This window comes from Polypterus senegalus, chromosome 12 (genome assembly GCF_016835505.1).
Source record: "Polypterus senegalus isolate Bchr_013 chromosome 12, ASM1683550v1, whole genome shotgun sequence".
Classification (NCBI taxonomy): Eukaryota; Metazoa; Chordata; class Cladistia; order Polypteriformes; family Polypteridae; genus Polypterus; species Polypterus senegalus.
In genome coordinates this window covers 53,984,656-54,001,106 of record NC_053165.1, presented here as the reverse complement: position 1 = coordinate 54,001,106, position 16,451 = coordinate 53,984,656, and the positions used below count along the sequence as shown (strand labels likewise).

The window sequence follows — 16,451 nt, the reverse complement described above, 5'->3', positions numbered from 1 at the left end:
TACAACCTTTAACTTAAAAGGACAAAAATACTGATCGTAATAGACTGTAATGGGAATAGGGCTGAGAATAGTAGAGAAGGATGGCGAGAAGGGGATGACCAATTACAAGTATGCTGCCAAACAATAAGGACTCAAAAAACTTTTGGCAATCTCCAGTACAAATGCCAACTTTCAGAAATGTTGACTGCCACTTTTATCACATCTCTTACTTTTACATCTTCTACAGTATCTATGAACTAAATGCACAGGCTATTCAGCATATGAATGGTTTTTAATGTTTGTCATGAAAGTGGTGTTTATGCTTTGCATTGCCAATGAATCTGCAATGAAACCTCATTAATACTTCTTACGCCAACTTAAGCACAGGGGAGGACACAGACAAAAAAAAAAGTGGACAAAACAAGGGGAGTAGGGGAGGATTAAGCATGTTCAGTGAGTGGGTGGATGGATATAAAAGATCAAGATTGTCTTTACCTGAATGAACCTATCAGGATTAAGAGTAACAGATCATAGGAGAGGGGTTTAGGAAAGGCCACAGAGGTGGCATGCAAGTCTACTTACTTTACAGTTCTAAAGTCGCCAACCCGGAAGAATATATGTGACCCCACTGATGAACCCTTCCCACTTCTCCACCCACTTCCAGTCACACTATTGTGCCCTTTAAAAAGACCTGTGAAACAGATACTGGTTGACTGTACTAAGCAAGAGGATGAAAATGACAATGGGCAAAATTCAACACCATAGTGTCCTTGTGAACCTTAATACTTATTTTGATTATCAATCCAATATGAAATTAAAACTTGTTCACTTCAGTTTTCTTTAGAAAAGAAACACAAAGACACATACAAACAAATTCAATATTACACATACACTCACCACTGCAACATGTACTTACTGCAAATAGATTACATAGAGAAATATATGGTTACCAGTAACAGCGTACTGCATGATAACGTGCAGTGAATACACTTGACTTGAGCATTCCTAGTTTTCATTTTCCTTCTGTCTCTGTTTAGCATTCGTTTGCTCAGAGGATGATGCGCTTGCTCTTCTTTTCTCCACCCTAGCGGCCCACTGCTTCTCTTCTTTCGTCTGCATCTTTTTGTGTTAAAACTGATTAAGTTAGTTTTTGTGTTGCACGTTTTCCTTAATTTTTCACTTAAGCAGGCACTAGTATATGTGTAGGTGAAACGGTTTGCGAGCGACAGGTGATTTTAAATCCTGGACAGACAAATAAACAGCAATGGTAGCGTATTATATAAGAAGATTGTATCCAGAGGAGGATATTTTTTTTACTGTCAGTGCATAAATTGAAACAAAAATTGTTTGTCCATGTTCATATAATTCGGGCCCATTGCTCTGCATAGATAACCAAATTCATAACCATCAATTGTATTGGAAGTTAAGTCTCATTTACAGTTTTTTTAAATCAGGTCAATTGTAAGCATCCAATAGAAAATATAAATGATGCACACTGCTAAGCAAGTGTGTTATTGTATGAAATTATCTGAAATCAAATAATATTGACATTTATTAATTCAATAATTTTTTTTCTTTGCACAAATATGTTCTATTTATATAGTTTCAGAATTGGTGATTGGAGCTTTATTTATTATTATCTAAAAATGTAACAATAATGAAAAAAATAAACTTTTCAGTGACATAAAAATGTTAAATAAATCTATGCTCCAGATCCTAAGCTTCTGTACAAAAAGACACTGCAAGATTCATAATCTCACACCTTTGCAATAAACCAAGTAAGGCAGAAGCACAATTTAGGCCTTGCAGTCGCATACCGTAGATTGTCCACAGCTATTTTATAGCTGCCATTCATTTCATTTCGGTGGGGTACTGTGTTAAAAATATGACATGCTGCACAGAAAAATGCACAACACAGAAAACATAACCACTTCATTCCCTACCCACCACTCTTTTCAATTTTATGAGGCTGTGTACAGCACATTCTAAGTGCTGTGGGGGATTATACATAATAATTTCCTTATCGTAATTACCATCATAACTGTCAAAGTGGACATCGTGCTACCAGAAAACCACAACACTACCATTCAAAAGTTTGGGGTCACCAGAAATGTTCTGTATACCTTTTCTTATCAAAATACCATCATACTGATTTAAAATATAGGCACGGTATTACTGGTGTTTATGGCTATTACTGCCTGTAATTACTCATTTTTAATTTATTGCTCACATATGGCTGCAAAGCCCTATTTTCAGCAGCCATTTCTTCAGTGTCCTGATGGTAAACTCCTTAACCTATCATGAGTCACTCATGTTTCCATGCTAGTTGCTTATTACAGAAACCTTTGCAATTTCATTAGTATCTCTGAGACCTGCTATTCTATTCACTTGGGTTGCAAGGTGCTGGCATTCCTAAATGAAACAGCTTTCTCAAGAAACATGCAAGTCTATTGGTTTTTTTTTTTTGGCAGAATGAAAGCTATTCCGTGTGACAGATTGCCACAAGTCTGAAGGTTTCACAGAAAGCCGTCTATAGCTGTCTTTTGAGGGAAAATGGCAAACTTTATCTAAGCAGTATAGAGGGGAAATATCCAGGAGCACAACTGCATAAGTGAAGAAAGACATCAGAATCTATAGTCTGAGAAACAAACACCTAACAGCTCCTCAGGTCCTTGAATATGAGACATTCAACTAGAAGGTTATAATGTTGTAGACTTGAATTGCCCATTGCATACAAAGTGTATTAAGTGTTCAAAAACATTCTCATAACCCAAATGGCTTAAACTAATGCCAAGACTGGATATGAACAGCACAACCTGGTTGGCTTTTAACTTATTAAACAAAATAAGGCAGGTGAAGAAAAACAAAATCTTTATCTCAATGGTAACTTGGCAAACTGAAACACAGATGCAACCAATTACAGGCAAACATCACACCATTACATACCGATTTTTAACTTTTTAAGCAGGAGAATGAATCTCCATAAGCATCTGCAGCACCTATTGCTCCCTTACCTGAAAAAGAAAAGAACTGAAAATCCGAGTGTTGCCATCATTTAAATATAACAAAAAAAAACCCACCATACTCTAATGTAAGGCTGAAGACACTGCATCTCTTTTAGTTTATTTCATCTTTAACTATTCTGGACTCTACTTTAATTTGGATTCAGATTATCATTCACACCTGTTGGCACATCTACCTGCCAGCTACAGGTTTCGTTCCTGGGCCTGCTACCATCTGGGCAACCTGACTTATCCAACTGTTTGCACATACTAAATTCATTGACATTTTATTTCCAATACCTGAAAAATAAATAATGCTTAAAATGAACATTTCGAAATTAAGGGTGTATATACCTGTATATCCATTAACCATGAATTGTTAAAATTAAGGTAATTTGGGACATTTTTGTTTACCCACACTATTTAAAGCACACTTTTCAAATAAGGTTATCTAAAAAAAATCACTTTGTCAAGTTGGGTGATCTGTTGTCACAAACTGACACTTAGTGAACAGTTACATTTAACAGACAGGTCAAATTTATTCAAGTTTCAAAGTTAACAAATCCCCTGATGATTTAACTCTACCATTTTCCATCTCTTTCTTAATTTTAAACATTTAACCTAACTTTAAAACTACCTTTGTGAAATCACTTTTGTCAATTTAAGTTTAAATTAATTAATTTCATAATCCTGTCAATTTGTGTTTGTTCTATTGTACAGAAGACAATTTACATAAGTGGTCAGACTTTGATATTTTTATGCCTAATCCACAACTTGCCATTGAACTAGATCAGCCATAACTACATTAATAGCTTCTAACTGAAGGCCTCATACTTAAATGTGTGTCACTACATTTGTCTAAGTTCAGTCTTTGTACTGGTGAGCATTTCTTTGGCTTCAAAAGCCCACGGAATTTAGCAATACACTATGTTGCTTTAGCTTCCCTGCTAACTGTGCATTTTCACAGTCTTGCATTTCTGTGGATGTGTTACATGCTGTATCATTAGACATTTTCCTCAGGCTTCACTGCATTAGTAGCGGAGGTACATAAATGACTAGCCAATTTAGAAGTTCTAAAGCACTACAAGGAGTTAACATATGGAGCACCTCTTCACATCACTTTATGTACAGTGATAGTCCTTTGTTTGAAACTTTGCTCCATTTTATCTTGCTACAGTTGACACTGATCTTCCTGTCACATCCCTAAATCTGCAGGTTTGATCCGATGACTCTTTTGGAGAATGTGAAAATATGTGCAAGCACAAGTGAAGTGGATACTGTATGTCTAATCTGAAAATGAATGGATGGATGGTTGGACAAGAAACAATATCCTTGTTCATTACATTCAGGGTATGAAGTGTAGCATTAATTCCTTTATTAAGGCTCTGAACACAGCAGCTGTACCCCTTATCAAGCGGGGTCATTTTTGCTAAATCGCTTGTAATTCGACCTCTCCAAATTAGAATCATTGCTGTTATTGAACTATCTGGAGTATAGACACATGTTTGGTCTCTTTGTAAAGGTAACATTCTCTAGTTTCACCCTTGGTAGTCAGAATCACTGTAAGTGTGACTGATCAAAAGTTATGCACATTAGAACTCACAAAAAAAACATTTTTTTTTGTTCTCGCCCAAGTTGTTTTATGAAAATAAAGGAAAATAAAGCTGCAGTAGGTAGGTGGGGACAGAAACACACTATGTACCAACAGAATAACTTGTTGACTACTCACATTTCAAATTTGAAAAGAATACCTGTAAAAATGACATTTTTTACGCCAGTTTTTATGTGGGCATGCCCAGGTGCTTTTTAGAGGGACCATTATCCACATTTTGGAACGTATGGAAAAAGTGTAATAACTTTTGAATGCTTCAACCCACATATATCATTGAGGGCTCTACTGAAAGCGTACACCTAAAGGAATCTATATCTACACACAGTGTCACTCTATTAGTTATAAAAATACACACAAACTATATACATTTCTTTTACAAACTGTTACAACACAGCTCAGCGTTTTTCCATGTGCCACTTGATGGCAGCAATCACTAGCAAGCAGAAAGCACAAGGGCGTGTCACATGTCGCTCTCTGCCATTAGACGTCTCCTGGGCCGATTGATTACTTTCACGCCGCGTACATGCATCTATTATTTAATCGAGCGTGTATTTACGTTTATCGGTAAGTTTATTCATATTTAAAATGCGAAAAAACTTGCCGAAATCAAAATAAACAACCACACACCAACTCTGCAGACTGGCACAAATGCCACCTTCGCGCAGCTCCGATCGTTTTGTTTACAAGTTAGTATGGCAAGTTACATATCAAAATGCTCGGCTGCTCATTGGCTGTAAGTTTTGAGTGTCAGTCACAGTGTCCAATTAAACTGGTAGATTCTACCAGGGTTTGGAGTTGTACGTCATCGTTCAGCTGTCTGTGACACTCGTTGGCTATGAGAGGTGCCAGTCAACCCCAGACCCGTCGTAATTGGCCAACTTAGGTGTCAATCAGAAGCTAACATTTCCGTGTTACATGCTGTAGCATGTTATCGCCGACAGAAACAAATTACGTCTAATATGATCAATAGAAATGAAAAAAAATTGCGTAGCTAGTCTCAAGTTATGAAACATTTTCTGGAGTTTTTGTCCCTTTGAGGATATATCGTGTGTTTTGAACCTAATCGTTTTACTGGATTATATTCGCTGGAGCCTTACGGACAGAATGGGATCAATACTGCTCGGAAATATTGATGTTTGACTTGCAGGGGGTCTTCAAAGGTAGGGAAAGTCAACTCTTAAAAGTATGTACTTCTCTGTAAAAAAGGCTTTAGTGTCAGTGCTGTGGTTGTTGTGTGTCAAAATGGTTTATATCATCGGTAAGACGAGACTTTGAAGTTTCATTTGATGGGTAGTATGTCGAGATGCATGGCAGATGGGCATGCACACATTACTGTAACGTTTTTAAAACGCGGTTATGTCCCGGGACCAGTACGTGTGCGTGTTAAGGTTAAAAAGCAATTTATCATCATTTGCATGTCAATACAATTTTATAGGATTCTGCTCAAAATATGGACAAATCATGCATTGTTATTTCTAAGCTAACTCCATAATGAAATAAAAATGGCAATAAAAAAGCATTTTTGCTTAGTAGAGTACAGATGTGTATTAAGTTAAACAATGCAGGATTTTTAAACAACAGGTATGATTCCCAAAATCATGCATTGAAATTCAAGCCCTGAATAGTGATACAGGTTGAGTATTCCTAATCCAAAATGCTAACGGCTGAGAGAAAGTGAAAAACATACCAGGTTTGTTTAATCTAAGCCTGGGGGAGCAGATTGTACTCCATGAGGCACTACAACACTGAGTACAGGCTGAGTGTCAGTTATAGTATGATATGCTGGGGTTTTGCGAGTGAAATTAAAAGACTTGTGTTATCTATGTGTTAATGGAATGTCACTGCTTATTCTTAACAAAAGCAGCTACATTCTCACTAGGTACCCTTATTGAAATATGAGTGCAGTAAATTGCTCCACTTATGCTAGGAAAACTGGATACTGCTGTGAAATTGCCTTTTTATGTTGACAAAAATGCGTTATGTTATGTGTACATGTACCCATACCATGCAAAAACTGGATGAAGCGCCTCAGTCAGTTTGTTAATGGTTTACACCTCAGCAGGCAAGGTAGAGTGAAGGTTGGTTGGGATATCCCTGACCTGTTAGCCAGTTTTCTGAAACGTGACAACAGGTAGCCAATATAAACTGACAAAAAAACAGAAAGTTCTTCAATGCAAATGCACATAATTGGCCCTCTAAAAAAGGAACTAAAATATGGTCTATACATCATAGTCTTCACTTTTTGGATTAATATATGTTTGGCATGTCAGCACACATTAGAACAACCGTTTAGCGATATGAATTATACAGCCTTTTAAGGGTACCTCAAGAAGGCCGAGTCAAGAGTGAGAGGGAGATTATAGTAGACATGACAGTGGAGGAGTCCCACAGACCCAGTACAGGGTATGGATCAGACTCATGATTGCCCTAATAAATTTTGAGAAAAGCCAAGCAAAATGACACCTTTCATTGGCTAACTAAAAAGATTGCAATATGCAAGCTTTCGAGGCAACTCGGGCCCATTCTTCAGGCAAGATGTATTCTTGTAATAAACTTGGAATTTTAATGGGGTGCCTCAGACACTGGACATCCCTCTGGAATTTATTCCAGAATTAACGCCAGGATATGGTTTAAATGCCTCTTCATGGTACTAACACACAGAGTCAATATTTGGGACAGGGTGGCTCCAATAGTCAGACAAAGAAGTTTGTATTTGGTCTGGTAAAAAACACACACACACACACACACACACACACACACACAGTTGAGCCTTATAGTTGGTGCTTACCCAGTTTTCTTAAATTCTAAGGATCTATGAACTGTGGGGGCAAGCTAGAAAAATGAATAGATGGATATATTGCACACAAAGATGTTTTCTAGGTCTGTCCCTACCATGCAACAGATGCAGGGTAGTAAGCAGCCCTGAATGCCTTTGCCAGTTCCATCACAGGTCACACTCATCAAATCAAACCCATAAACACATTAATCTAGTCTCATATGTGCACATCCTATAAACTATTCATAACTACATTTACAAAATAGGATTTCGGGCTACATATTATTTTTAATACAATTACTTGAATACAGAACTTTATAAAAATATTTGCCATTGTTAGTTGACAATTTACTATCAATTTTTTTGCTTCCAAACCGCAGGCAAATTGTGGGAAAGGCCCAGCTATGCTTTACACACATTTCTTCCATGCCAGCAAACTTCATCAGAAACACTTTTTTCTGATATACAAAGTACAAATATTGACAACAATGGGCAATTTGCAATACACAAATTTCAGTAAACACACTGAAATATGAACAGGCCTACTGTATCCTTTATTCCAAAATAGGAAAAGTGACCCCAATAATTGCTTTCCTATTTTATGAAATTCCTTTTAAAACCAGCTTGGTAAAACATAAATCTCATGGAAATCTAGAATCAAATGCAAAAACAATGTTGCTCAGTGAAACATACCTAATGTTAATTATAGATTGATTTTGAGAGGAAAAAAAAGTGTAAAAAGTGAGCAAAAAAAGTGTGCAGCCCATCCTTGGATCCCACACAAGAATCACAACAACAGACTGAGAAACTCCAACACTAACTGTCTGCTTCTATCATGAAAATACCATTTTCTTAGAGATGTTACCAGCAAACAATCTTCCGCTTACTCCCTCATGATGTTAGTCTCCTCGTAGACGCTATTAGTCAAAGTACAAATCAAGCTGACACAGCATCACAACCCCCCACCCAAAGTTCAGGTCAAGACTCAAATCCACAAAAATAGACCTTGGGAGAGAAGGCCGTGATGGAGTTTCAGATGAAACACCTTGTTTAGTTTACACTTCAGTAGAACATGGACACAAAAGCTAATGTGCTGTCATCCATGTTTAATACAGGATCAAATAGGTGCTGGGGTCCATTTTCGCAATGTTGAGTACCAGGCAGTTGTTGATACTATCAATCCATTGCAGGACACACTAACTCATACATTAATTTAAAATCACCTTATGTGCATCTATGGGATGCAAGATCAACCTGAAGCTTTTGGGAAAAACCTACACTGACAAGAGAAAAACATGCAAAATGTGTAATGAATACAGAGTCCCAAAAGGCTGCAAGGCAGAAGGGCTAACCACTGCACCATCCTCTGTATCCATAAGCAGGCAATCCAAGCTAGGTCCCATTATTAGAAAACTAGTACTGAGCAAGTTAATCTTGAGAAGAAAAAAAAAAAAAACACAGGGAAGTGGCATGCTTGTCCTTGAAAGTTTTTTGTCTGACTGCACTGCACACATGACAGTACTATGGCCAGTACATACATGCACCATAGTATATGAAGTGCCATTGCACTTCAGATGGCCTAGTAAGCATTAGGATGAACTAATCATGAGACAGGAAATGTTGGATACACATTAGCTCTTATTTTGAGATTATGAGCTCTATGAAAGAGATTGATATAAAATAATGATTATTATTTCTTATATATATTTCATGCTGTTCAATGTTATTATATACAGTACATTTTTGACTCCAGTATCTTTGTTTCTTGTTTTGCATTGTATCTTGCGCAGAGTTTCACTAAGAAAAAAGCTATATGAAATATTGTTTATTTCCTAGTATATGTTCAGAATGCCTGGAATTGACAAGTTTAATTCTAGTAATGTATAATTCAATTTGTTCTAAAAGTTTCATATTAAAAAGCACAGTATAAAATCAAGTGGCTTTTTTCACCTACGTTTTACTTATTTTGTAAAAGCATTAGTTATGGATTGCTAAAGCACCTTGATATTGGTGTATATCATGAAGTCCTACACATCAATTCAATTTTCTTATCCAGCTAATTCCATCATAGGGTCATTGAGTTCCAAAACCTAGTCAACAGCAACAAGCAAAAGAAAGTATGTGTAATCAATCCTGGATTGGACTCCCACACCATGAAAGGTGCCATGTAAAATACACAGTTATACCTTATATATTACAGTATGCTAGATCATACAACCATGAAATGTGCCGTGTAAGAGAAATAGTTTTACCTTTATGGTAGGTCAGCCTATTATATGATAGGTTTTATCAAGAACTATATCACTATTTCATTAACAAAGCACCCTGTAAAATTTTGTAAAAAAGGTGCTATGCAAAACAGTTTTGTCCTCCTGTCATTTTGTAAGTTCAAATTCTCACTGTATGAACAAGTGTACTCAGCAATGACCTGTCAATCTAGTGCATGGGTAGTTACTGCTTTGTATCTGCTTCCTCTAGAACAGGCTCCTGCGACCCTTGCCCCCCTCCCACCATTAATCCAAGACTAAGCATGCACAGAACATGAATAGACTGCTGTGCTGTAATTCAATTAATAAAGCACCTTATGAAAACATTCAACAGGTTGGACACTATAAAATGGTTGTTAGGCTTGATTAATAGTTATTTGCACATGTAATAAATGTTACCTCTTATTGTACTATTATTTAATTAATAATGTTGCTTGTTTTGAGGTTTAACAAGAAAGGCTCAGCATACAATAAACAGCTTTTACCTTTATGTCTTGTTGTGTGTTTAATTTATTTGGTTATTTTCACATGCCTCACTTTTTGACTCTCTTATTAATATATCACCCCGAAAGACACGATGAAAGGATCTATATAAAATACTACCTTTTTCATACGATTGATTTTTACAGTCTTAATTAGGGATTCACTTTTCTTGCATTGCTATCTGATTTTGTCTATGAAGTCTGTCATCGAATCAAATAGATGGACTGAAAACATCCCAGCAGCAGCAGCTTATGTACCAACAGACCTCACAGAAGACAACTTTCAAGAATGCTTCAAATTATCCCACTAAACTTCTCTTTACTATCAGTAATTTCTTTATGGTATTGTATTACTTTTTAATCATTTAGGGATCTTGTTAACCAGATAATCTTTGAATGGGAGTTTCTGTTTACTTAGTATTACTAAACTGATTTGTAGGTTAAAGAGCCCTGTAATAATTTTCACAGTAAGAGGTTCTGTTTAATCAAAATCTTGGTAGTTTCTAAGGCACTGGACCCTAAGTCACTAGGCTTATCCTTCATTTCTCATTCATGCCTCACTCTGTAACCAGGATCAAGCATCTTAAGGTGACTTGTTTTGAATTAAAAACAAACAAACAAACAAATAAATAGTTGCTAAATTCCTGATCTTTCTAAAGTGGTCTTGGATAAAGATGTCAGCCAAATGCACAAAGTTACATGCTTCATCACATGTTCCATTGATTTTGTGTATATAAGGCACTGTAAACGTTTGTTTTACTTAATGTTTTATTTTATTGCTATTTGCGCATGGTATGTTTTGTTTTTACCGATGGTACACTCCATGAACGGTCTTTACAGAAGCCTATTCCTGGCTAAATAATATTGTACCATCATGCCAGAACACCGTTTTTAAACTAAACTGGCCGTTTTATCCCACCTAGAGTTATGGTTAAAATAATAGCAATAAGTAAATAAATAAATACACCATGCTTCCGCTTGATGGCAACATTCAGAAGGAATACTTAAAAAAAAAAGTCTTGCATTCTCGCCAAGCTGCGTTTGCCGTGCTGCTTTCATCTATTGGGAAGCAAGCTGGGAATTAGATTCATTTATTTATTTTGGCTGGTCTGCCCTGTAGGCTTTACATGCTAAGGCGAAATGAGAGAAAAAAAAACTATGGCGATGTAAAATACACCTTCCTTTTCCCTGGAAAATTTCAGAACCAAAACAAATCGCGACCGCAAATATAATAAAGGATCGTATGATCTAAATGGTAGACCGACAAAACCTCCACAAACGTGAGGTTAACCAAACAATATCACCTCCCCTCGCCCCCCAAATATCTCCAACCCCCATCTGGGCACTTCAGATTTAGAAACTTCACGCTGCCTGTCAGAACTGTCCAAACAACACGTTGAAAACCACAATGGGCAGTGGAGTATCCCAGCAGGGAGCAGTACAGTAAAAAGGGCTGTAGCGCAGGCTGGCATGTAAGCGGCTTGCTGAATAAACGGTAAACTTCAGCCGCTGCATTCCGAAAGAACCAAATTACAAGGGTCCACGACATCGTAATCTACCCACTGTAGTGAACAGTGTTCATTATCAGAATATCGAGTACGACAGCCTTTCAAAAGAAACAATAATCAGAAGTGTACATAGTGCCTTACACAGCCAATACCGTACATAATTGTTGCATTAGTTTCTGATTGCAACTAAAATGTAGCACTCACGTCAACAATACTGTGTAAGGCAAAAGACATTTTTAATATCAAAGACTCAGCCTTTACTATTATAGCGCCACTCATAATGCAAATTTAAATCTTGCACTAACAAGAATTACTCGTGTGAACTCAGTTGTACATTATCTCCCATTAATCTCATGAAGAGAATAGCGCCTGTGCAGACCGTCGGGCGCAAAGTGGGGAGAACTCAGTTTAAGTCCAATTTGACAGGTTCAAGTGACCAGTTACCAGATCTTTGAGATGTTGGGGGAAAACGGAGTGACCTGACAAAACGACACAGTCAGAGCGAGGGCATGCAAACCCCATACAGATAACTGAACCGGTTCATTCTGCAAGGAATCGACAGAAAAGCTCAAAGCGTCTTGAACATGGAAAGTAACAAGCAAGTCACCGCTCTTCTGCTCCGTTTGAAAAAAAGCAGATCGGGATATAGCAAACGCCTCCAAACGAATTAATGAAGTTAACAGCGGAAGCTTTTCCCCCAAATGTTTGGACTCGTGGTAGTACTAAATCCCCTAATCTTGAAAACTGGCCTTATTAGATCTTTCCTGGTAAAGTAACGGCCCTTAAAATGATCAGTTTTGTAAAATACTTCCAGAGCAGTGGGCCTATAGCCTAGAAAGCTATAAATTAAAAAATAATGGGACTGAAAAAAATGGATTGTGCTGTACGGAAGAGAAATCAGTGACTGACTGCTTTCTGGATTTATGGTATTTAGGTACGTGATTTTTACATTCTCAAACCTACTTAAATCAACTCAGGATCATGGGGAGCCGGAGCCTAATCTGGCAGCATTGGCGCAAAGACCTTCTATAGCAAAAAGAAAAAGAAAAAACACGCCCCCGATGGAGCATGGCCAGATGACAAAGCTTTGTAATTAGCCGCGGGGAAAAAGGTCAATAACTCTTTGATCAAAGAACCAGCAAGCAGAACATATCTGGACGTCACTTTCCATTTGTACTGGAGAGCCCCATCCAGCTTTGGTGTCAAGAGGGATTATTTTAATTTACGCGTGCATTTATCTGAACCCTGCAACCAACGCCCCCCACCCGACAAAAGCAGAGTTCAAGTTAGACTGGAACGCAGAGTTTAATAGGAAGATTAAAAACTCGGCTTTTGCATGGATGGACTCAGTGGATGCGTGCGCCAAAGGCAGTGAAACGAAAAGTCTGGAGTTTACTCAGATCTCTGAAAAAATAAACATGAATTCTGGTCTTTTAATAACTGTTCAAACACAGAGAGCTATTAAAATACCATCTGCGTGTAGATTTCTACCTCGCGATTGTTCACCTGACAAGTCCTTTAATGGAAAGGTATGAACTTGATAAGGCGGCATTCTGAAGTAGAAATGAAAGGGACGACTGAGAGGGAGGGAGTGGGTTCTTAAATATTGACTCCTAAATCGGAGCACGCACATATGAAGCCAGCCGCCTGGCCCTTATGATGAGCTGTTTTCCACGCTGGGAAACAATTGTGCCAGGGAACAGACCGAATCGGGACATCTGTGGGGCATACAGTGCTTCCAGTGCTAAGATTCCATGATGACCGTACAAATGAAAGGATATAAGTGGGGCATTCGATTCTTAGGAGGAGAGGAGAAAAAATGTATTGCTTATTCAAATGACAGTAATCCTTTACACAAACGTAACTAAAAAAACAAACTCAGGCGGAAATAAAGAGGCCATGGATGAGAAATGTGAGGAGCGTTAACTTCAAACATTAACTCTGAGGAGGGAGGGGATTATTTAGGCAGCAGATCCCATCAGAGGCGCTTACCAGTGTTCAGATAACGAGCTGACCTTGAAAATCTCAACCCCTAAGCTCCCAAACTTCATGCAGCGCACGTTTGCCGGTTAACAATTCAACTTTTATCTTGGAGGCAAATGCTTTTGTGAAAGATTGTTCCTCCCGGCGCTGCTTTTAATCATTCAGGACACACATTTCCCTAATAAATTCCCTCTTTTCAAAGCCACCGATTCCTTTCCAGCCACACGATGGTATTTGCGGGCGATTGGGTGGCAGGTGGAGGGAGGGAAAGAGTGAGAGTGAGAAGAAAAAGGGGGGAGGAGGAGGAGGAGGAGAAGAAGAAGTGGACACCTGGAGAATGAAGAGTTAAGCACAACGTGTGCACATCTTTGATGTTTGAATTAGGATTATTCCCCAGCTCGTCTAGACAAACCGGATTTATTTTAAAAACCTTTGAAGGAACAGCAAGAAGGCCGTTTTATGGTCGCTAAGATGCTTATTAAACTGTAGCCAGAAGGGAGTAAAATAGCTTAAATTCATCTGATCGAAAAGCACATAACCACAATCTGTCCAAACCCGCAATGCCTGGGCCCGCTTAACCTTGTTAAAAGTGTAGGGAAGCCCGAAATCAGCTCGGAGGCTGTGGAGTTCAAACATATAATCAATAAAAGAGTGAGGAGAAAATCAAATACATAAAGAAAAAGTCCTTGCACGCAGAACTTTATTGGGAGACAACATCCTCATTGTAATATTTGGTAAGCAAGGAATTTGCGTGACAAAAAGAAACGTGTAAAGAACACATAAAAACAATATCTATGTTAATGAGAGGGAAGTGCTTATCGCTAAAAAGTGGTTTATAAACGCGCACACACATTCAGTATCAAATACTGAGTACACGTGAAATCACAAAGTTTTCGTAAAGTTCAGTTGCTGCGCAAACAAAACAAAAAAACCCAAGCAACAATGTATAAAATTCAGCAAGACTGCAGATGTTTACCAAATACTGCTAACAAGATTAATCCAATCGGCTTAATACACTTGGATCTGTAAATGCATAAATGCAAGGCATTATAAAACAAACACTCGGATACCACACATGAAGGTACAATAATATTAGCAGTTCAATACGTTAAGTATGCAAATAAGGAATGAACTTGCGACCAAATCACTTCTACGATGCATGGACTGCGTCAAATTGAACCTAACATCATGCATCTATAAATAAACACAAATGCACGAAGGTGTTTGTTGTCAGGAAAACAGGATACACACACGAGATACTCATCCAGAAGCAAAGGACGGGTGCCACGAAAAACCAAACTCTAGGAAACGCACTAAACGAATCGACTTGAAAATCCGTCCAGGTGTACATTTGCGCCCCACGTGAAACCCTACCTATCAGGGGTGCGCAGAGTAATCGGATTTATTTATTCGTACACACGCTCCTAGGAGGCTACCAACAGGATTTCATCTGGAAAAAAGGCACAATTGGAAAATCATGATTGAATACACGGATACAACCTAATATTGGGTGCATCAGCTTGCCGTTAACAGTCCGACCAGAGTTCCGCAAGGTCCCAATGACGCAGAATAAACAGTTGGCCGCTCACGCGGCCGCGCACCACGTGAAGACTACGCAGAGTTGTAAGAGTGCGAGTGTTTCTCGTGTGTGAGTGTACGGGGGCGCGCGTGTGTAACTTCGTGTAACTCGTTCACTTTGAGGCCAAAGCCGCGCACCCCAGCGCATCTGTTCGAGGGTCAGTGCGAGAGTCCAACAGCAGGGCCAGGTCCACCCGTACTCCTGTACTAAGATAGAAGCCATCTTGTAAGTACTCTGCCCCACTGATCTATCACCCCCCGCGCCACTCACCCTAGCCCACAGACAGACAAGAAAGTTTAGACCAGTTATCGGCGGTCTGCCGGGCGATTTGCAAGGAAAGTTGAGAGAACTTGTACGAGCTTACCTGCACAATCTCTCCTTCTGCGCTGATGGTGGCCCCTGCTCGGGAGAAGCGCCCCTGCAGCCCGGTGGTGTACGTAGTGTAATCCCCGCTGGGGCTGGACTCGAACAGGACCACTTCCACGAAGGCGGTATCCTTAGCTAGAGCCGCGGCGGCGGCCGCCAGTAGCAGCAGCGCCAACAGCGACTGCGCCCCTCGCCTCCGCGCCGCAGACACCATCATCTCGCCGGCAGGATCGGCGCCGATCGGGGCATACTGTCCAGGAGGGTTTCTTGTCTTTCTCTGGGGGAACACAGAGCGTGGAAGTACAGTAAAATCCCAAAGGAGAAAGTTGAGGTGGGCTCGCTCACGCGCTGGACTTCATTAGTTCTCCATTGCAACAGCAATCTTGTCAGTCGGCGCTCAAGCAGCGCTGCTCACTCGCTCCCCCTCCTTTTCGCTCGCTTTCTTTCTTTCTTTCTCCCTCCCTCTCTCTCGATTGCTTTTTTCCTCTTTCCAGCTTCACAAAGCGGATCTCCTTTGATCTGGGAACACGTGATTCACTTTAGGTTTTTTTTTTTTTTTTTTTCTTCTAAAAGGGTTATCCCCACCCACCAATCTTCATGACCCCTCATTTTCCACTCCCAAATGTCAGCTGCCAGCGTAATTAAGGAGGATCGCGCTGCCTCGCGCACAGACGTCAACAGGGGCGCCTGCGCGTGGCCGGTCCGCGGTGTGCGAGCGAGGGCCTCGGATGCAAGGCGCGTGTGTCCTGAAAACAGAGAGTATTGGGGCTGTCATGTTGTCGGTAACGTAATCAAAACCTATAACATGTAAATAATCAGTCAGTCAAAACCCATAACATGTTAATAACGGAAACCCCCTTCCCCTCTTCTGGTGTCTGTATGGGTTTCCAGGGTAGG

General features: G+C 39.3%; 1 protein-coding gene across 1 annotated transcript in view; it reads right to left on the bottom strand.

Moving 5' to 3' along the window:
• znrf3 (zinc and ring finger 3) overlaps positions 1 to 16,180 on the bottom strand; it is a 136,873-nt gene extending 120,693 nt beyond the window's left edge. The window contains exon 1 of the mRNA XM_039771414.1: positions 15,553 to 16,180. Coding sequence (XP_039627348.1) covers positions 15,553 to 15,771 — 219 coding nt within the window. The 5' untranslated portion in view covers positions 15,772 to 16,180. The remainder of the gene's footprint in view (positions 1 to 15,552) is intronic.
• Positions 16,181 to 16,451: the final 271 nt, after the last annotated feature.